We start from the raw sequence: 21,205 nt of genomic DNA on the forward strand, positions 1-21,205 counted from the left end.
AGACTACTTACGTGATAGCATTTGTAGAAGGCTGCTGTCAACAGTGCAACATTAAGTATGGTCTAATGTAAAAAGTTTCATTTTCCTTGAGAACTGAATCTTCCCACAATTGTAAAAGAGCTCCATGCTGGACAGGAATCTCTCACAGAATTATAGAATGGTTTAGGCTGGAAGGGACCCTAAAGATCATCCAATTCCACCCCCCCTGCAATGGGCAAGGACACCTGCCACTAGACCAGGTTGCTCAAAGCCCTGTCCAACCTGGCCTTGAACACTGCCAGGGATGGGACAGCCACAGCTTCTCTGGGCAACCTGCTCTTGTGCCCCACCACCCTCACAATAAACAACTTCCTAATGTCCAGTATAAATCTACACTCTTTCAGTTTGAAGCCATTACCCCTTGTCCTATCATTACTTGCACTTATAAGTCCCTCTCCAGGTTTGTTGTCAGTCTCTTTAGGTACTTGAAGGCTGCCAGAAGGTCTCTCTGGAGCATCCCCCAGGCTGAACAAACCTAACTCTCTCTCATCCTGTCTACATAGCAGAGGTGCTCCAGCCCTCTGATCATCTTCTTAGCCCTCCTCTGGACTCCCTCCAACAGATCCATGTCTCTTTGTGGAGGTCCCAGTGCTGAATGCAGGACTGCAGGTGGGGTCTCATGAGAGTACAGTAGAGGGGTAGGATCACCTCATTCAACCTGCTGGTCATGCTCCTTTTGATGCAGCCCAGGATATGGTTGCTTTCTGGGCTGTGAGGACACACTGCTGGCTAATGTTCAGTTTCTCACTGATCGACACCCCCAAGTCTTTCTCCTCACGGCTGCTCTCAGTCCATTCTATCCAGTCTGTACTTGTGCTTGGAATTTTCCCCAGCCAGGTGCAAGACCTTGCACTTGGCCTTGTTGAACTCCATGAGGTTCTCACAGGCTCACCTCTCAAGCTTGTCAAGACGCTTTAAGGAGCAAGGTGTTTTCTTGTGTTTGACAATGTATTAGTCTGCAGCACTTATTCCACACCTGCGTGCACTATATCAATCAAAATAATGTAACAGCTATGTTATATAATGCATCTTAAGCAGCAATTTGGTATTTCCTACAGGCTTTCTTGTGAAAACCTTTAACTGATTTCTATTTTATTCTCTCTGTCCACAAAATAAAGCTATGGTATCGATCTGAGTTGTTTTTTTTTGTGAGGCTTAAACAGCTAGAATTTATATAATATTTTAAAATGTTACATGCTGTTTTGGTTAATAAGTCATGATCTGTAATAGTGAGGGCATGATGAAAACCAGCCAAACCTCTACTGTACAGGAGAACAGTACTGTGCACCTGTGCAGCAAGCACTGAACTTGTTTTATGGACTTCACAAAACAGTAATATTTTGCTTTTAGGATCTGTGTTTGCTTTGGCCACAGTGAGTTTCGTTTTATTATCCTGCTAGTATTTTGGAATTCATAAACAAGTCTCAAAATGGATTCAGAACCTGTTTAAAAGGAGTAGTTCAATGGTAGGAAACAACACAGCCTCTGTCTCCATATATCTTCTGCAGCATTCAGACTCTTCCCTGAGGTGTTGGACTTCAGACACATTTTATTAACATTCTGGAGTTGTACCCTCCTGACTAACCAGGCATTAGCTGGCTCACTGATCCTTAACTGCAGATCACTCTCTCTCTTATATAGGCTGCATTTCCCTTAGGTTCCAAAATAATTAGTCTCCTGGCTATGGATGTGATTTCTGTTTAAAGGAATGTAGAAGAAGCACCTCAGCCACTGCTGGTGAGCATCCTTATTCACGCTATGCTCTTTCTCTGGTTGATATTCATAGAGCACCAGATTCTAATTCTACTTAATAATTAGGCTAATACCAGACATACTTAAATTTGCCTTCCAGCACAATTTTCAGCACAGTAAGCAGGGAATTGCATGCACAGAGCTCCCATAGCAACATGTTATTGTTAACCAAAGTTGTGTGCACAGCTCCATGTGCTAAAAATTCACTGAGGACCAATTCAGCTGTCAGATACACAGGAGCAACTCCCATGGGAAGTGGAAGGTTCAAAGGGCAGATATTCTTATAGAAATATAACAGTGTGTTATGGTAATAGTCACCCAGAGCTCTGCTAGGTCAGTATTGTGAGCTGGCCTATTTCGGGCCACAGAGATAAAACTCTGCTCTCTCTTTTGTCAGAGCTGAACTTAAGGGTATCATTATTACAAAACATTTCAGTATTATTCCTCAAAATGTGCTCTACTGTAAGGTATGACACCGCTATACTAAGGAAATGATGGTACTCCTGATGAGCTGTGTGATGTGTCCATCATTTTGGAGAACTAAAATGGACAAAACCTGACCTTTATTTCAGACTACAGAATAAGTACTACAAGCAATGTCAGAAAGACACAAGATGAGCTCAATGCCAATACCAAATAATATAATCAAACTATTTTCTTCCACAGCATATCCTGCTAACTTCTTCATTTAGGAAAGAAAATAATAAAAAAAGGGCAATGAAAATGCTATGTCTGAAAAGTCATTTATTACATAGATTCACAAAGACCTAGTGGACTTTCACTAACCGTTTAAGAGTCTAAAACTTCACTAATTGTTTTACTTCCCTTTTAATCATATTATGCCTTTTGTTTTGGCTTTCAATTTATTGAATGTATCAAAAGCAATCATAGTTGTAATAGACTAAAGAAATTTTTTTGCAGAAAGGAGAGATACCCAGTAAGTGACTTGCTTCACTCCACTGTGCAATTTTAGAGACTCTAGGAACATTTCAACTTAGGTTGCTAGATAACATGAACCAATGAGAACAAAACACAAATAAGCAAACAGTGACAGGTCCTCACAGAAAGTACCAAGCCATTTGAGCTCCCCTGCACCCATATGCAGAGGTATGAGGACTCTTCCCCTCCTCTCACCTTTGTCGGTATGTTCATACCTTACTAAGGGTAGGCAGGATTAGAGACAATTTGCTCCCCTGCGTAGACTCCGTGAGTCTGTGCTGTTGCAAGTCCAATTACATCTGTCACTTTTAGGGGCCTTCTTATATCAATCACAGCTGTAAATACTGTAACTCAGACACTTTAGCTTCCTTGCAAATACAGTAATTTGAATGCATGAATACCAGCCTTACATTTGCAGATGTAAGCTAGCAAATATAAGTTATTTTGGAGATAGAAGCAATTCTCTGTCTTTCTCTGTGCATGTGTATATACCTGGTCTGACATATCTATTTCTTACAAATATGACTGCTTTTCCAGTCAAGCACATGAAGCCAGGGAGGGAGTCTTCTTAGCTCCCTGGGAGGGGAGTCCTTGGGCAATCTGCATAGTTATTTTATTTGCCCCTTTATTTTATTAAATTCCAACTTTTTTAATAAGTCATTTTAAAATGTCCATTTCAAGCATTTGCTTTGATCTGTCTTCCTGGTAATTAAATTGCCTGTGTTTAAATTGCCATAATTTAAAATAATCCTAATTAAGACAATTTCTCCAAGCTTCAAATACTGGTTTTTAATTCTAGTGTGAAGAGAATGAATAATGATTCTCTGTGTATTCACTTTAACACTGTCTACTTTTCCCATACGAGGAAATTGATTTTCCCACCTGTCATATTAATCAATGGCAAATCCAGCAAATTCTTACTCCTGCAAGCAGGTCCTAGTCACCTGGCAATTCACTGGAACTCATTATGGGAAGATTTGCTTATGTGAATAAGGATGGCCTGGATAAGATCATTTGGATAAGTGCAAATATGTACATGCACTGAGTAAGTGTAAGTGTGTGCAATAAGCATTTCCTACTGGTGCTTTAGAAGATGTCCCATGTGAAACAGTAACTGCAGTTCACAGAAAGTGGAAGGGAAGATTTTTATAGGATGAAATAAAAATAATTATCATGGATACATATATATATGCTTTTGATCTGTATCTGAGTAATTTATGATCAAATGATCTGGCTGTACCTATTTCAACTCTTGAGAGAAGCCAATACAAATACAAATACAAATAGCAAATACAAAGGGGCTAGAGGATGCTTGTATCTCATAAAACATACCTAAAAAATAGTACTTTATTTCAACCTGCTACAAACATCACTGTACATTGTGGTTTTATGACACATATAGTATACTGAGACAGGAAAAAGTCTATGAGCAATTGTGACAGTCAGAATATGAAAAATACATAACCTGAATGACCAACTAGTAACAGTCTATGAAGGCTGTGAAATAATTATAGACAATTATATTTACCTCAGCCTTTTATATTTACATATCAGAATGTATGTTGGAGAGCTTAACTGGGAGGTTGCCAAAAGTAAAAGTGCTTTTAGAAAACCAAGCCATGCAATATTACAAGGAAAAAAACCCCAACCAACCAAAATTAAGAAGTCTTTTGTTCAAATGGAAATATAGAAAACAACATGTTGTTTAAGCAGGATTTTATTTTCTTCTACTCAAGGGATGAAGAGGCTTTTGTAAAGAAAGGCTTTCATCTTATACATGCAGTACTTCATCACAACATAATTACCCTAATTTGTATTCCAGTGTAGAAATAGGCTTTTTCAGCTTAAACAAATTAAGCAACAATCACTAAGTGTACATGACCAGCATTCTTTCAAGTAACCTGTTATCAGCTCAGGCTACAGCTTTATCTTGATAAAATGGAAATCCTGTTTTATTTTCCTACCTTCCCCCCAGGAATATGCCAGTCAGATCAGCTAGAAAGGTACCGTGATTCAGTGGCTGGAGACAGGGACAGAGTAGCCAGAGATTATTTCCAACAGCCTCACTAAACCTTTATGTGATCTGGGTCAAATCCTGACTGCCTTAGACCTCTATTTAGAAGAGAGACTAAGTATACGCTCATCTCTGAACATGTGAATAACTGGGACACACTCAGAAGGTCTTTTAAACAGTTCCATGTGCTCCTGGCTGAATAGATGCTCTTCTGCTGCTCTTTTCCTCTGGCTTTGGGTGATATTATGCATCCTAAAGGATGACAGAACAAGCTCTACTCCCATCTGTATTTACTTTATTTGTCCTTTAGCTGTGTAACTAGAGATATCTGTGCTTTTTGTATACATTCTTTTAATTATTAATCAAACTCTGACCTGGTGGATCACTACCAGTGAGGCTTTGCCTTAATCACCATCTCCTCCTTATTCTCTCCAGGTATGACCCCATGGGGAATACAATGGACACTCCAAAGTGCTGGACAGGACAATGGACTCTGAAGAAGCTGAGGCCAGGACATCAAACAAGTCTGTCCCAGCAATGAGGAGATGATTTCTGACTCCACTGTAGCACTGCTGCTAAACAGAGAATGGACAGAAGCAGTGGGAGGTCCTGCTCCAAAAGGGATTTGAAGAACTAGTGGTGTCACAGCAAACTCAGGGTCTTTTCCTTCCCCCACTGCTGCACCTGGATGAGATGAACTCTCATGGATGTCCACTCGCCAAGGTGCAGCTAAAGGAATGGTGTCTGGCTCCAGATGGGCTTGCTAAGATCCTTATAGGAAATAATAAGAAAAGAAGGAGGAGAATTTGGCAAAGGCAGTAAAACTATCCCAGAGCTGTGGCATGAGAAGGAAAGGAGGTAACCTATCAGCTCACAAGGCAGTAGTGACCATGTATGGATGTTTCCCAGGGAATAAAAAAGATACTGCCTTCCAATCTTCCTTCAGCCCTAACAGAAGCTGATCCATCACACAGAAATCTTTCTGAAATAGGTAGCTCCCAGCAAGAACAAGGTGAATGGGAAGAGAATGTGTCTGCCTCCAAAAAAACCTTGTGGCTCCTCCTGAAGTGCTGCAGAAACAATATTCACCAGGCAGGCATGTTTGTTGTATAGTATTTTATCAGTACATTTGCAGTGAACTCCTCTGGCATATCTGAAAATAGCTGTCAGAAACACTGGAATTAGCAGTGGTGGCTGGGCAATGCCACCTTCCTCAGATCTCTTTCATTTCCCTCTCTTTCCCAGCCATTCCTTGAAGGACTTTCCTTTCTCCTACAGTCCCCACAGCCTGTCAGAGAGGAGCAATTATGAGTCTGGTCCATGAAGGAAGGTGAGTTGAAGATGACTGCAACACAGAGCAGCACCCTTGCTGTTAGGGCATAGTCCCACTGTTACTGGGCAGGTCTCACTAACAGTCCAGTAATCTTCAGACAAACACAACATAAGAAGTCAGGTTTGAGCTCAATACAGGAAATCCAAACAATTCAGGAGCAGTGGAGAATGGGCCTGGACATAGGCATACCTATAATGGAGCTCGGGCAGGTAAATGGGCTGAAAGGGGGCCCCTGAGCATGGACAGAGGGTGTGGGTTGGGATCCCAAGTGAGTCTGGTCAGGCAATTAGGGCTTATTAATGCAATTACAGCACAGCACAGCCTCCCTCCCATCATGGTGTGACCTCAGATCCCACAAGCCCCTGGGTTTTGAGGTGTATTTTCTGTGAAAAACTCCGATTTTGGCCAATACAACTGGTTTCCAGGAGTGTTCCTCAGATGTGTAGCCTGGCCAGCTAGTGAAGTATTGCAGCCCCTCCCGGGCTGGCTTACAGTCTGCCCAAAATTTACTTCACTTGGTTCTCTGGTTGCCCCTGCACTATGAGTGCTGGCAGGGCAATGTGCTGGCAGTGGATGGGGTTTTGGTGATTAAGGCTTCAGGAGGGGAGTAATGAAAAATAGAGTGAGTCTTCAGAGCTCTCACCCAAGAGCCAAGGGTGGCCACAACCCAGGTAAGACAGTCCCACAGCAGCCCAGTGGGCTGGTGAGAGCAACAGGTCCCATTGACAGTCCAGCCATTACTACACAGAGATGAGGTCAAGAGCTGGGTCCAAGGTCAATCCAGAAACTCTGAACAATAATTCAGGAACAGGCAGCTCAGATCAGGCCTGATGGCCTAGACCTGAGCTGAAATGGGGCCCATGGGCTGATGGTGTGGGTGCGGTGAGGCTGACCAGGACAATTAGGACCTGAAGCCCAACAAAGCCTTCCTCAGTCACCTCTGTGGGTCATGGATTGAATGAATAACAACTCTGTTTTCCTCCCAGACAGAGAGAGAGAAAGCAAGTGCTTCCGCTTTCTGTGGTGAGCTCTTCCCTCAGTGTTTAACATCTTACTCATGCTCAGGGGCTCCTGAAATCAATGCCTCAAGAGCTGGTCTTTGTTAACTCCACCACTCTTTGAATTATGAAAATCCAGTGCTTTCTAGCGCCATATGGTGAGTGCATTGTCCTCCCTTGTCGTCACTGGATCCAATGAGGAATATGAAACCATGGTCACGGAGAAATTGATACCAGAGCAAAGCTGTAAAGACCTAGGAGGCTTAAATAGCCTTCACAGGCAAGTGAAGACCAGCCAGGGGTATCCTCATGGTTGATACGAGGATTATCACTCATGTGTCGTATGTCATGCCACATACAGAAGATACAGATCATTCTGAATGAAATGGGATGGAATAAATCGCACAACTGAGACCCGTTTGTGTCAGACAGCTGTGACTAAATGAATGTGCTGCTTGACCTTGAGAGTCATCCTTCTTGAACTCCCTTCCACAAATTTGAAATTCCCATTGCTTCCAGCAGAAACCAAAGGAGATGGGTAAAATGATACATCTTTGTTGTTACAGCAAGATAAGATGTGACCACCAAATTGTTTCTATTGCCAGTTCTGTGTGTCACCGTCAGCAACAGATCTGAGCAAATACTTTTTCTCAGGTCTGTTCCCTTTTCCTCCCTCAGTGTTTCATTTCCATCTCTGTACTCTGGGGGGTGGTTGCTCTACGCACCCAAGAAGAAAGCTTCCTTTCCTCTCGGTAAAACCAACTTGCCTCTCTCTGCTCCAAGCTTTCACGGTATGGCTGGAATCCAAACAAATGATTTAGCCCTGCTGAATTTATTGTCTCTTTTAAGGAGTTCCATCATCTCCTTTACCTTGTCCATGCCCAGGAGTAGCAAATTCTAAAAGCAATCTTAAATTTAAATGTACCATTCTGTTTACTGAGCAGTGAACCTTCAGGCGATAAATACTACAGCAGGAGCTCACCAAGACTCTGTTAGCGCTTGACAGCCCAGACAGCCATTGCACAAATCTTTGTTAGTCCTGACAACATGTTCGGTTTTTTTAATACAGGGAATTACAAATTTGCTTTTAATCTTCAGAGTTACTCTTGATGCTTTAGAAAGGATCCAAAGCTGTTTAAAACTGTAATCACATTACAAGGAGGCAGTAAATTTCAAACTACTACTCAAGCTCATTGTCGCTCCATATGAACAATGTCACAGAGGAGAGGCTCAACAAAATTTTTGTCCATATACTGGAGTTCTTTAATACGTTTCAGACACAGCAAGTGCTCAGGACCTCCCTGATTTTGGAAGTCACTTCCCTGGTTCCTAGAAAGATGATCCTTCAGTCATGTAGAACATTTGGAGGTATCATACAAGTGCTGAGCAGCAATGCTAGTTGTCATGGGATTGTGCTAACTCCTTGGTCCCACAAGTGTGACAACTCAGGAGTTCATCAGCAAGGCTCCAAGTCAAAGCTAACTTCTGTGCAATGGGATGAACAACTGTGAGTTTATATTTGCTCAGACCTGTGGAGCCATCATGCTTACCTGGCTCTGTAACACCCTTGTTCCCAAAGTTCTTGAGAAGGAAGTAAGACCTTTATATTGGTGCAATCTGAGTCCTCTTTCAGCATTTCTTTAGGCAGGCTACACTGGAATTTATTTTTGGGTTCTTTTTTCACTCCCTCTGTGAATTTCATGTTCTCATCCTTTTCCTCCCTGCAGAACTCTCTCCGGTTGTCTGGATCTCTGCCACTTCGATGCAGTCCTGCAGAACCCTTCAGTCCATGCAATCACAGGAAAAACATAATTCCCACAGAGATATCAGTCCATGGTGTCAAAGCAGTTGTGATTCCTGTGCTAATCGCATGAGAAATTTCATTAAGCAGTATCACTTCATCACATCCAAGTGTGATGCATTCCCACAATGTGCACGTGCCCTCCCTGTTAACTACTGCCACTTAGGGCTGGCATCTCACAGGTTGTTCAAAACGCTCTACAAGTTGTTCTGCTTCCCAGCCTTCTGCCCTCCCTGCCGCAGACTGTCTGCATACTCCAGCTAGCTCTGGAGCAGACAGTGCTTAACTCCTAGTTTTTATAACCTGCTTCTGTCAAAAGGCTTTTAACATCCTGAGGTTGTGAAAAAGTTGAAAGTTGTGTCTGACCAAAATAATCAGACTAGAGGAAGACAGAGATGGTCCCCAAAACAAAAGGACTCTTGGTCTGCTAATGCAAGACTCCTGCAAGTTTCCCCAGTCAGACCTGGGTTGCAGTGAGCAATTTTGCCAGGGTGTTGGGGCACTGAGTCCATCAACAGACCTTAAGGGCCTTGAGCAGCCTCACCTGGGGCTTCCACCCACATCTTCTGCCCATGCCCAGGGATGTCCATTTAAACTCAAGCCTGAGTTTAAATCACCCATGAAGCTCTGTGGTGGTGGGTGTAGGTTCAGAGACTTCTTATGAGGAGACCATGAATGCTGGAGGGGTTTCAAGTCACCCTAAAGGTCATTTGGTGAGAGGAATCAGAATCCAGTGTCCCTGGTGGAGCCTGTGGGGCTGGGCAGTGGAGAAATCAAGGCATTTCAGAGGAGGCATCCTCAGGATGGGGATCAATGTATCCATGAGGCCAGGGGCTCAGGATGTCCCTGAGCTGCCTAGGAAGTTGGGGAGCACCGGAAGCTGGTGGTCAGAGGGGCTGAGGTGGCATCAATGAGAAACCACAGAAACCTGGGGATTTCAAGCCCTCCCTGAGCAGCCACAACAGCCTGAGTAGTTCAGGCTGTCCCAAAGCAGCCTCAAAGGCTGTGCAGTTGCAGTGGGTCAGGCTGTCCCTGGGAGTCAAGGGGATCACAATGTCCCAGAGCAAGCCAGCCTGGCTTGGTGACTAAGCCACGCCTCAAACCAGGTAGAGGATGAGTTCAAGCCGTGCTTAAGAATGGGCTGGGGTGCTTGGGTTGTTCCTGAGGTCAGGGAGGCTCAGGACTTTTCTGAGGAGACCTGATGGCTGGGGAAGATGAATGATGCTGACTAGGAGGTTCATGGTCCTAGAGGAACAGAGGACATATGGCATGTATGGGCTTCAAATAGCCCTTGAGGCCAAGAGGCCAAGATGAAGTGTGTGTGTATGAGGTAGGGTCACCTCTGATGAGCTTTAGAAGTGAAATGGTGTTCCTGCCACCCCCAAGGAGCCCCAACAAGCCCCAAAGCCTGGGCAGCTGGGTGTGGGGTTGAAATCAAGATGACCCTGAGGAGTAGGGAGCTGGTAGGTTGGGCTCCATTTTGGCTTCCAAGTGTTTGTGACTGGGCTTTGTGGCTTCCCTGGGGTGTTTGATAACCCCCTGGCCTCCAACTCTTGACTCTCCTAGGTGAATCTGGCATGAAGAATCTTTCCTTACAGTCAAGAGTCTTCTGTAGATGCTTATGCTGAGACATGTATGGAGATATTGACTTGGCTGACTTTAAGGCTGAATTTCCGTCTCTCGCAGCGCATTGAGCAGAATGCTGATAGAAGCAAAGGCTGTTTACAGAATATATAACAGATACTTCAAAGAGTTTTCCTAGCTTTGAGTTCTTCAGTCACAGGCTTTTGTGCATAATGCATTTCATGTTCTATAAACCTGATACAATATATTCCTTATCAGATAAAGGCAGAAGGATTACAATTACTCCAGTTTGCTCCCTGGGTTACAACTTGAAAGTTAGGTGATGATACAACAACTGCCTAAATTCCTGTGTAAATTTGGATTTATATTAGAAGACAAAGGTAACTTTCAGCTGTAAAGAAGGGCTCGAGGAGATTTTCAGCATTGAAAGCTATAGTTCCCCATTCAAAATAATGAAAAAATAAGTTTCCCAGTATTCCAGTCTCTTATAAACCTGCTTAACTTTGTGCATGTTAATAGCTTTAGTAATTGAGATAGAAGCATATATGGAGAGTTATAGCATTACAAATGTGCTTACAGGCATGCCAAACTGGGGTCTTTGTTTTTATCCAAACTCATATATCCTTTAATTATTCTAGATACTTTATGTTTGCAATTTACTTTTTGTATATCTACAACTTCTTTACCAGTGGTGATATATGTTAACCTCTCTTTGTTGGCTTCTTTTTTTTAATGTTCAATATTAATTGGCATAAACTTGATCCATCAGATATCTCCCTTTTCTTAGAGAAATAAAATTTTATATTTTGTGTGTAGTACCCAGTTCAATATAGAATAAGCAAAAAGAATGTTACTAAAATCTGTCAGACAAAATATAAGCAGAAGACTTCATGTACAAATGGAAAAGAGATTAGCATGCTTGAGTTTTTTTTCCCAGACCCTTCCACACATGAGGAGCCTTAGCTTCACTTGGAAACAGACTTGCACTAGACCATTTCTCACTGTATCAAGCTCTTTATGCACCCAGCTGGCTGCGAAGTTTCTCTTTGCTGCGCTGTCTCTGTGTAATCCCAGGCAGTTTCCCTTTGCAGCTGTGGGGGGCCTCCTTTGATGTGCCTCTGTAGGTGGCTGCCATCCCTCAACCGGGGCCTGCAAAGAGAATCTCCTCTGTCGAGGAAAAGAAAACACCCTGGTAATGCCATGTGACTGTTTGCTTTATGCATGCAGGAGGAACTGACGTCAAGTGCCTCAGGATATTGTTCTAATCCAATAACATGATGTTGTGGTGTGTATCTCTGTGCATCTAATATATCTAACGCAGAGCCTGTGGTGAAGGACAATGTGGCCTTTACCTCCCTTTGCTCTTGGTCTCTTTTTATTTTCAAGACTCTCCATGTGTTCTGAAAAAAAATCTCTGGTGTCTGCTTGTGACTATCAATTGCAAAGAACAGTTTTCTTGCATTGCTCCCATCTGTGCAGTTGTAGGCACTGTTAATACGCAGTGTTAATACACAGCAAATGCATAAACATGCAACACAGGCAACCCAATCTGGATTTTATTTTTGTTACTCACTTGGGAGGAAAGGGAGAGAAGTCTTTTCACATACCTTCAGCATGCAGCAGAGATGAGCCCAGTGTTCTCCTTTCTGTCACAGCTTTTGCCTCTTCACTTTGAACATAAATACTGACACAGAAAGTTTAAAAAGTGATGTCAAACCCAATAAAACTAGGCCAAAAAATTCAATATAATGTTTAAATGCAAGTAGGAACTTGTATTCCACTGAGGGGACCATGCAGCTAGAGTCCTACAAAAATCCCCATGTCTGGGTGAGCCCAGTTGATCAGAAGTTTTTCTCTTCCTCCAGGGCCTCCCTGAAGCATGCCAGCTGTTCTGGGACACCCTGGTTCTCCCTGCAGGATGTGAATGCCTGTGGAGCCTGAGAGAATTTACTGAGGACTATAAAGGTATGGGATAAAAATGTAAGGGTTGATGTAGTGTGTGAGTTGAGGGAGTAATGCGCGCTGATGAAAACTCTCTAACAATGGTTACTGCAGTTACACAATCATCTGACTGTATAGGAAATGTCCTCTTACCCTGCTTGAGGACCAAGCTTGTGTCTAAAGCCTGAGGGCTTTATTCCTAATATAACTATGTATGTTGCACATACATGTTTTCCCTATGGATGTAATTTTTTTTTTTTTTTTTTTTGCTATCTTCTAGCTGTATTGGGATTTTGTGACAAAGCATGTCTTGGATGAATTGCAATCTATCTACAACACAGTTCCTTTCATTAGCTAATAATAATTGTCTTTCAGCTTCACAAACCATAGCTTTTCTCTGCTACTGTAATGAGAATAAAGAGTTAAAGAGTAGGTTCAGGTTTACCCTCCTTTCCCACATTACCATTGTTTTAGTAACACTATCTGAAGAAAAAACAGTTGTTCCTTTGCCTTGTGAACACTGATTCAAACACCTTGGAGCTCATCTTTTCTATGCTTCAGTGTTGTGGGCAGCTTTATGCTTTTTGTATCACAACAAAACCTGGAGATGGGTACAAGTGATGCTTCTTATAAATTCTCCTCACAGTAAAACAGTCATAGCATTTCCAGGGATGACGAGTGACATGAGGATTGGCACCTCCATCAGCTGAGATCCAGGATAACTGCGGCAGTGAATCCAAGCCCAGCTGCACAGGTCATTTCATAACAGGCTGACTCAGAGTATCATGTACAAGGGAGCCGAGCAGTAATGCCGCAGATGTTCGGAAATCGAGGATTAGCAGCGTCCCTCTCCTGCCCCTCCTCATGCCAACCTCGCTTGCGTTTCATAGCGGAGCCTGGCTCTTGTCTGCTGGCGCAGCCAGCCTTCCCAGGGAAAACCTCAGGGCTTTCCAGGGAAAACCTCAGAGCTTCCCAGGGAAACCCGGTGGATGAATAGATCCTTTCTCTCCACAGCGGTATGCCTGTGCTGCTGGCACAGACAAGAGCACGGCCTGCTGCAGGCCGCTGCACACACACCCCACTGCCCGGCACACAGCCCCGAGTAAGCTCGGCCGGCAGCTGCCGCTACCCGCGGAGGGGGGCCCGGCCCTCCCCGCCCCCGGTAGGCGGCCGCTCGGATTGGCTACGGGCGGCCCGGCCCTGCGCCGCAGAGGGTGAAAGGGCGGTGACAGACATGGCGGCGGCGCTGCGCCGGGGGGCCGCGGGCGGCCGTCGGGGGCTCTGGACGTTGCTCCGGGTGAGGGCCGCGTTGGCGCTGCGTGGACCTACCAAAGAGGGCCGGGAGTGCGGCTTCGTCCCTTATCCCCTGCTCGGCGCTGAGCTGTGAGGCCGCTCGCCGTGGTGGTTGAGGTGCCCCTGTGTGAAGGGCTGGCCGGGTCACCCCTTCTCTCATGAGGAGCTGCGGCGGGGAGCGCCGGGCAGGTGCTGTCCACCGTGTGTGGGACCTGGGGGTTCCGTAGTTCCTGGGGTCGCGAAACGGTTGGGGCTGTTGGCGGTGCCCCCGTCTGGGTGGGGGGCCGCCGGGGAGCGTGTGTGCGGCCGCGGTGTGTTGCTGCGGCGGTGACGGGCTGCAGGGTGTAAGGAGAAGGGAGAAGGTGCTGCTGCCCCTCCAGCTCCCGAGGGGCCGCTGCTGGCCTGTGCTCCCCGGGCCGGTGGCTGAGGCGGGCGGCGGGGACCTGGCCGTGTCCCCGGAGGTGGTGGCAGTCGGGAAACTGCGAAATCTGGGTCCTGGGCTCGGGTTGCCGAGGGCTCGCAGTACGCCAGAGCCTGTGCTTGGTGTATCCTCTCTCTGTGTTGCCAGAAGTGCTGCTTCTTCCCCCCCCCCCCCCCCCTTTTTCCTTAATTTTCTGCTGCTGGACGGGGTCATGGCTACTTCCAATTTCCATCTATCCTCTTCCTCTGTTAAACGTGAGCTTATAAAAACCTCAGGGTAGAGTGTGGTTTTGTACCATTTGTAGTGGTAAAATCTCTGCTAACAAGAAAAAGCTGCTGCTTTGTGGACTGTGTTGTATCTTCCCCCTTTACCCGTGATACTCATGGATCTTTCAGCTGTCGCTTAAAGCTTTGTGGTGTTTTTTTACTCTTACTCTTCCTGAAAATGTGAAACAACCTGCTGCAGAACTATACTAATGTTTTTATTTGCTGTCGGCTGTAAATTTCTATAAAGCTTTGTTCCTTAAGCTGTGGAGTAACTTCATTGAAGCAGCTGCTATGTCTTCTACAGGCTATGTTAAATGAAAGAGATTATTTAGGGTAAGAACAAGCATAGTGTTGTGTAACAGTTGAATGACACTGCAGCTAGTTTGTACATGGAAAAGTGGTGCAAAATAATCTAATCGTTTACAGTAGGAATAATTTATACTCCCCTCTCCCCCATCCCCAACCCCACAAAGGAAGATGTGTGTGGAGGCCTGCGAGTTCTGGTGGAGAAGAGCAACACACAGAAAATGCTTGTTCTGTGTACCCCTGAGGGTGTGGGATAGGTTTCTTCCTAAACATGTAGCCCCACAGCAGTACGGTAAAGAACTCTTCACGCATCCTTAGGGAGCATGCGAAATATATGGTTTATGTGGGCAGGGCATTCTGAGAAGGGATTAAAGAGTTAAAAAGGATGTGCTTTACTGAAGTATTTTTCCTTAGGAAATATGTGTAGCAAAACTGTTTTGTTGTGAAGGTGTACCCCAGAGAAGCTTCTTGAAAAGCAAAGAAAAAGAAATTTGATTGGAGACAATGATTTGGAATTAGCAGAGGGCTTGTGCTGTTTGAGGACTTTATTTTTGGTAGCCATATACACGTGTGTGTGTATGTGTGTGTATAGCTGTGGAAGACTTTGCATTAAATAGTGCAAAGATTGATGTCAGTCCTTTCGAGCCTTCCTGGGAAAGACCTACTTTGCTTCCTTTCTAACATCTCAAGGGTGGTGCAGTTATTTGACTGCATCAGTGTAAACAATATAGAAACGGTACATTAGCAACACCTTTGTAAAACAAAATGCCTTTATAGGTACCTAATAGCCCTTGTGACTTAATTGAAGTAATTTCTATCCCTTAATACTGGTGTATGAAAGTCACCTTCAAGACTTAAGTATATTGGAAAACATTTAAAAAATAGCATGAGGATTACTTTCATAGTTTCTTTTGTATCTTGCTGATATAGGTGAATAATATAATTGATGTCTTAAAACTTTAATATGCTTGGAGGTCTGACTTTCTTTTGCAACAGCCAGTACCTCATAAATTGTCCTTAACTTCTATTGTCCCTCTCATGTGGGTATCAATAAATGACCCGAGAAAAGACAGGGCAAAAACTGTGAGCTTGTATTTAACTAATTGTTGTCTTTATAATCTGATGGCCAGCACTTCTGTTTAACTTTATGCAGAACTGGTCCTATTTAGAATATAGCTAAAATTTCTGAATGCTTTGCATTTTTTGAGCTGAGAAGAAATCTGATGTTGAAAGAAGGCTGTAGCTACAGCATGAGGATGAGATGGCTTTTGATATTTTAGCCTTGAAATGTGTCCACGAAAGCTGTGAGACTGCTTAAAATAATGTAGAAAAAAAAAGGTGATAAATAGTATACATTGTGAGATCAAGAATACTGCTGATCAATGTAGATCAGTTTTCTAAGCAGTGAACTAAATGTATGGAAAGTTTCTCACCCATCTAAGCTCTTTAAGTTGTTACCTATGCACCCACCATTTTTTAGTCATGGAAGTTATCTGTACAGTGGGAGCTCCTTGCTTTCTTCTGTGACATTATTTTTCACATGCTGTTATTCCAGGGAAAAGATTTTCCCATTGTTTAGGAGCCCAAAAACACTAGGCTGATGGGATAGCAAGATTGGTATCATCTGCAATTAGGGTAGGGAGTTAAAATGGTCACTGCTCTGAGGACACGAATGTAACCATTCTGGAGTTTCTAGTATGTAAACTACAGATTTGAGTACTGACAAACAGTCTTAAAGTATACCACAGGTAGAGATTTCTGATGTCCTCTTTGCTCTCGGGAGCAGCTGTTTGGATTCTACCTTCAATTTGGAGCAACTTCAAAATCAAGTATTTTAACTGATTACTTTCCAGAAGCTGGTCAGAACTAATAGCATCAGCAGATGTTTACCAAATCTCTTCCACTATTCTGTGCTCCACAATCACACACTTGAATTGCCTGTCTTGGCAGATTTGATTGGCTGGAGCACCTCCCATGTGAAGAAGTTGGAGCTGTTCATCCTGGACAAGAGAAGGCTGTGTGGAGACTTCATAGCAGCCTTACAGTATCTGAAGGCGGCCTATAGGGATGCTGGGGAGGGGATCTTCATTAGGGACTGTAGTGATAGGATGGGGGTTAATGGGTTTAAACCTAAACAGGTGAAGTTCAGGTTAGATACAGGAAAGAAGTTTTTTACTGAGAGGGTCGTGAGGCACTGGAACAGGCTGCTGAAAGAAGTGGTAAATGCTCCATCCCTGAAATGCAGTGTTCAAGGCCAGGTTGGACAGAGCCTTGAGCGATATTGTCTGGTGTGAGGCATCCCTGCCCATGGCAGGGGGGCTGGAACTAAGATGATCTTAAGGTACTTTCCAAACCTAACTATTATACGATTCTGCAGGCAAAGCATGCCGTGCCATCTATGGGCAAGTCTTCATTCTGGAAGTTAAGAGTTCATTAAAGTTTACATTGAGTAAAACAATTTTAGTTTTGTTCTGAAACACTTAGTATGTTTTCATTTTCTTATTTGGTCTGTCCCATGCTTGCATTGGTGGTTCCTGCATGATTATTTCAGTGCTGTGATTTATTTCACAGGTGCTAGCTTTACTGGAGCTGTCTAAGCTCCTGCATGAGAAACAATTCCAGCTTTTTGCATCTGGTAGGTTTTGATTGTAGGCTGTTCCTCTTGAACTCCCGCCTCCATCCAACTTGTGCCAGCGCTGCTGCTTGAATATCTAAGTGGATATGGACTGAAATGTGGCTGAGAACACATTTTTCCCTCTCCTTGTGAGTATTGCCTCAGCTGGATATATTCTCTGGTCCAGTTCACTGTGTGACTGTACAAACTTTTGGGACTGGCACGAAGCAAAAGTTACTTAAGTGTAGGAATGGTCTAGTTTTTAAAAAAGTAGCCTTAAGTGGATTATTTTCCTTACTTGTATTTTTTTTTGTGTTGTGTTGGCAATTATGAAAAACAGATTTATTTTTTCTTCCTCTTAAAATTACCAGTGTTTCTCAAACCTGGTAAGAGTGAAAGAATAGCTACGTATGGTGCAGTGTACCTTGCAGAACCTTGTACTACATTTTTGTTTGCAATTAAAAGAGGTAGAACTTATGGCTAGTGGAAAGTATGCTGTTCTAGCTGTTACTACTGGGCATTGCTTACTGTAATTTCTAGTAATTGCTAAAATATACATTCATTCCCATATCAGACTTCTTAAAGCAGATGTTGGTATATGATGCTTTTCCTACCTGTGATCTAGAACTCTGCATTCTCTGTTTCAACACAAAGACCTCTTTCTGCCTGTAAAGCTCAGTATCAATGAGTTCTTTACAAGATGACCAGTATGATAGGGAAATTTCTTTCCTTGATGAAGGTCATATAAGCTTTTAAACACACGCATGTAAACCATCTCTAAATAGCAGGTTTACTTTCTATGTTGCTGTTGTGTATTCAGTGTCTCTAAACCACCCAAAGAGATTTCCTAAGGCCCTGGAGGCAGGTTCTCTTCTAGGACTCAGAGAGGTGGTGTGCGATGAGCATAATCTTCTATAAATTAGTTTGATTTACATGAACTTATAACTGTTACAGCTGTTCAGGTTTGAGCTCAGTTTGGCTATTGTGCAATTAATAGGTAAAGCAGGATGCTTTTCCATAATACAGTACTAATGCTACCTGTGTTTTAAGGATTAAGTAGAAGTGGAAAACTCCAAGCCAAACTGAAAAGTCTGGGGTGGAGCTCTAATAAATGTATAGTCTGTGTTCTTGGGCCTTCAGGAGTCAAAAGCATTGTCAAATTGAAGTAACAAGTCATGACAAAAATAGGTTATACCTGGTGACTCTGCTGCCTTCTAGTTTTGCAAGGTACAAAAGTCACTAGGTCAAGCTGGGCTCTCTGGACTCTGTTCTAAGGAAATTTTTATGTAAGGTGTAATACTTAAAGCATGTGTGGTTTTGAGGCAGCAGCCAATTAAGAGCGTACCTTGAGAGCTAGATTGGCTTGGCCAAGTTGGTGGTTTGGGAATTCTTTGGAGGTTTTGGTGTAGCTTTTAATGAACTTACCTGTAGCAGGAGCTTGGAAGCCCAGGGGTAGGTGACACCTGAGTAGCTGTTGGTTTGGAGATGGCAATTTAGCAGTGTTCCTATAAGCCTAGCTGTGCATTATTTACAAAATGTCCATTTATTTTTAAGTACTTATTCGATTGCTTATAGTGGCTAAGAGCATACCTCTAAAGAAACTTTTTTTTTGAGGTGGGTTCTAGATTAAGCAAGCTCTTATACCTTAGTGTATATTGGTACAGATACATACAAAACCCCACAAGCTCTTCTTTCCAAAACTGTGAATTAGAGTTGGAATTTCACATTGAAGTTGAGCAATATGCTTGATTTGTTTTAGGAAATTACCCCACATGTATTCAGTTCAGGTCTGAACCTGGCTTTCTAAGTGATTCTAGTGTGTGTGAGGAGGTAGTTAAGTTTTTAAACATAGGTGCGTAATTAGGTTAGGCTATTACAAGATTTTTATGTGAAATCTGTAGTGTGAAAACTGAACTGAGTGTGGCTTAATGCTTTTACAGTTTTTTTGGTTTGTTTCTTTTTGTTTGTTTTTTAATTTTTTTCTTTTGTATAAAAAGTTTGAACAGAGCTTTTCTTTAAGACAGCACATGGCTAAAATTCCTAAGCTTAAGGCTAACTAATTTTCCCATCATAGCCTTTTGTTCCAGTCTACATCTGTGGCATTACTTTTCTAGTTTTCCATAGGCCTTCAAAGCTAGCTTTGTATGAAAGTTGTTTACAAGGAAGTTCAGAAGCTTTCCTTCCTCCCCCCCCCCCCCCCCCCCCCCCCCACCTGCAGTATTTAGATTAGCCCCACTGACCCTTAACGAGTACTTTCTTTTATGAGTAATATTAACTTGGTGTAGGGTTTTTTGTGTGTTCTCTATGACCTTCTTCAGATGATTTGTGGTCCCACAAGCACTAATGTCAGTAGTGTTTGAGAGGAACTCAATCTGCTTAACTGCATGTACTCTGGAGTAGGAGAGTATGCCCTGCTGCTTCTGCTATAGTTATCCTTGCTTTTCTGCGGTTGTCCTATCCCTAGCAGTGTTCAAGGACAGGCTGGATGGGGCTTTGAGCAACCTGGTCTAGTGGAAGGTGTTGCTGCCCATGGCAGGGGTGTTGGAACCATACGTTTTTTAAGGTTCCTTCCAACCCAAACCATTCTATGATTGCCTCTGACAGGATCTAGATTGCAATACAGTCACTGAAGGTGTTACAGTCCTTCTGTAAATATTGGATATGACCAGCTGGTAGATGTGGTTGCAGCTGGCAGAATTCTGTCCTTAACTTTATCTTCCCTCTTTAATGCCTGAAACAGCTTGTGCTGTCACATCTTGGATGAAGAATACACCCATGCAAAAGAAACCTGTGGTGGTGGGTTTGATTGTAGCACATATATGTATTTTTTTTTTTTGTTTGTTTTTTTCAAATTGCCTTTGAGCCTTTGCTTTCTACTGCTTAGATTTCTGCAACTTCTGAAAACAGTTCTTTCAGACAGAATTGACAGGTCCTGGCTTCTGGCAGTTGCCAGTCACTGGTGTTTTGTGCTTCCTACTAGACAGTATTCAGTATTAAGGCTTTTTACAGTCTTTTTAATTCCAGCTGGGTGGGCAAGTTAGTTCTCTCAGAGCTGTCTGTATTGGTGCAGCTTTGGTGGGGGATCACTTATGTGTGTGATTGTTTTTTGTTTATGGTTAACTGATACTGTGTTGTCGAATTAACTTGCTTAAGAAGTACCTGTCTCAATCTCCTTTTGGATAAACTTGCAGGTCTGTGGTATCATCCATTGAAATAGCACATATAGTTTGCTCTTTCCTGCCATATAATAAATTGTTAGGCTGTAAGAGCTGCCTTTGTGGAAGCTGGCTCAGAGCAAAGCCTCAGAGAGGAGAAAAAGGCCTCTCTTCCTTAGACCACTGTCAGGGGTTTTGGTAGGGAAGACTAGGAGCTGAACTATCATCTCAAATCTGTTCTACTTTGCTTGGTGTACTGGCCCAGACCATTACCTGCTCTACTCCCAGCAGGTCCGTACCAGCAAAGGCTTCTCCCTGTCCCCGGTGTGTACACTCGCGTGCACGTGCTCTTTTGAAAACTACTTATTAGGTATTTCTTGGAACAAGAAGGAAAGAAGATGATGTAGTGGAGGGCTTATTAAAAAATGATTTATATCTAAGCTCATGACTCTGTCTAGAGCTTCTGAATTGTTTCTGGTTCCTGTTTGTTGGATGTGTGCTTGGGGGAGGACAGATCTGTAAGCTTTCATCTACTTTGTGGGGGAATGAAAGGATATGAAAGAGTTTCCTCAAGATGTCAGTATATGAACTGTTTTTATCTTACTGGAGTACTGTAGCAGAGAAAAACCTTTAACTCCCTCTTTTCTTCTGTAGTGTGAAACACTGTGTTCAAGATGGTGCCTTATAACTTCACATAAACTGTATTCATCTGTGTATGACCCAAATGAAAAGGTATGTAGTATGGTGCA

At 43.2% G+C, this 21,205-nt stretch overlaps 1 protein-coding gene across 5 annotated transcripts in view; it reads left to right on the top strand.

Annotated features, from left to right (window-relative positions):
• The first annotated feature begins 13,566 nt into the window (after positions 1-13,566).
• The window catches only part of PCCA (propionyl-CoA carboxylase subunit alpha), a 277,319-nt gene continuing 269,680 nt past the window's right edge, over positions 13,567-21,205 (top strand). For all 5 annotated transcript variants that reach the window (XR_009965971.1, XM_062624686.1, XM_062624685.1 and 2 more), the window contains exons 1-2: positions 13,567-13,698; positions 21,111-21,188. Coding sequence is in view for 4 of the 5 variants with exons in the window: in XM_062624686.1 (XP_062480670.1) it covers positions 13,636-13,698; positions 21,111-21,188 (141 nt within the window). In the remaining variant the exon portion in view is untranslated. The remainder of the gene's footprint in view (positions 13,699-21,110; positions 21,189-21,205) is intronic.

Source organism: Pezoporus occidentalis, unplaced genomic scaffold (genome assembly GCF_034315485.1).
Source record: "Pezoporus occidentalis ecotype Australia unplaced genomic scaffold, CSIRO_AGI_Poc_V1 ctg27, whole genome shotgun sequence".
Classification (NCBI taxonomy): Eukaryota; Metazoa; Chordata; class Aves; order Psittaciformes; family Psittacidae; genus Pezoporus; species Pezoporus occidentalis.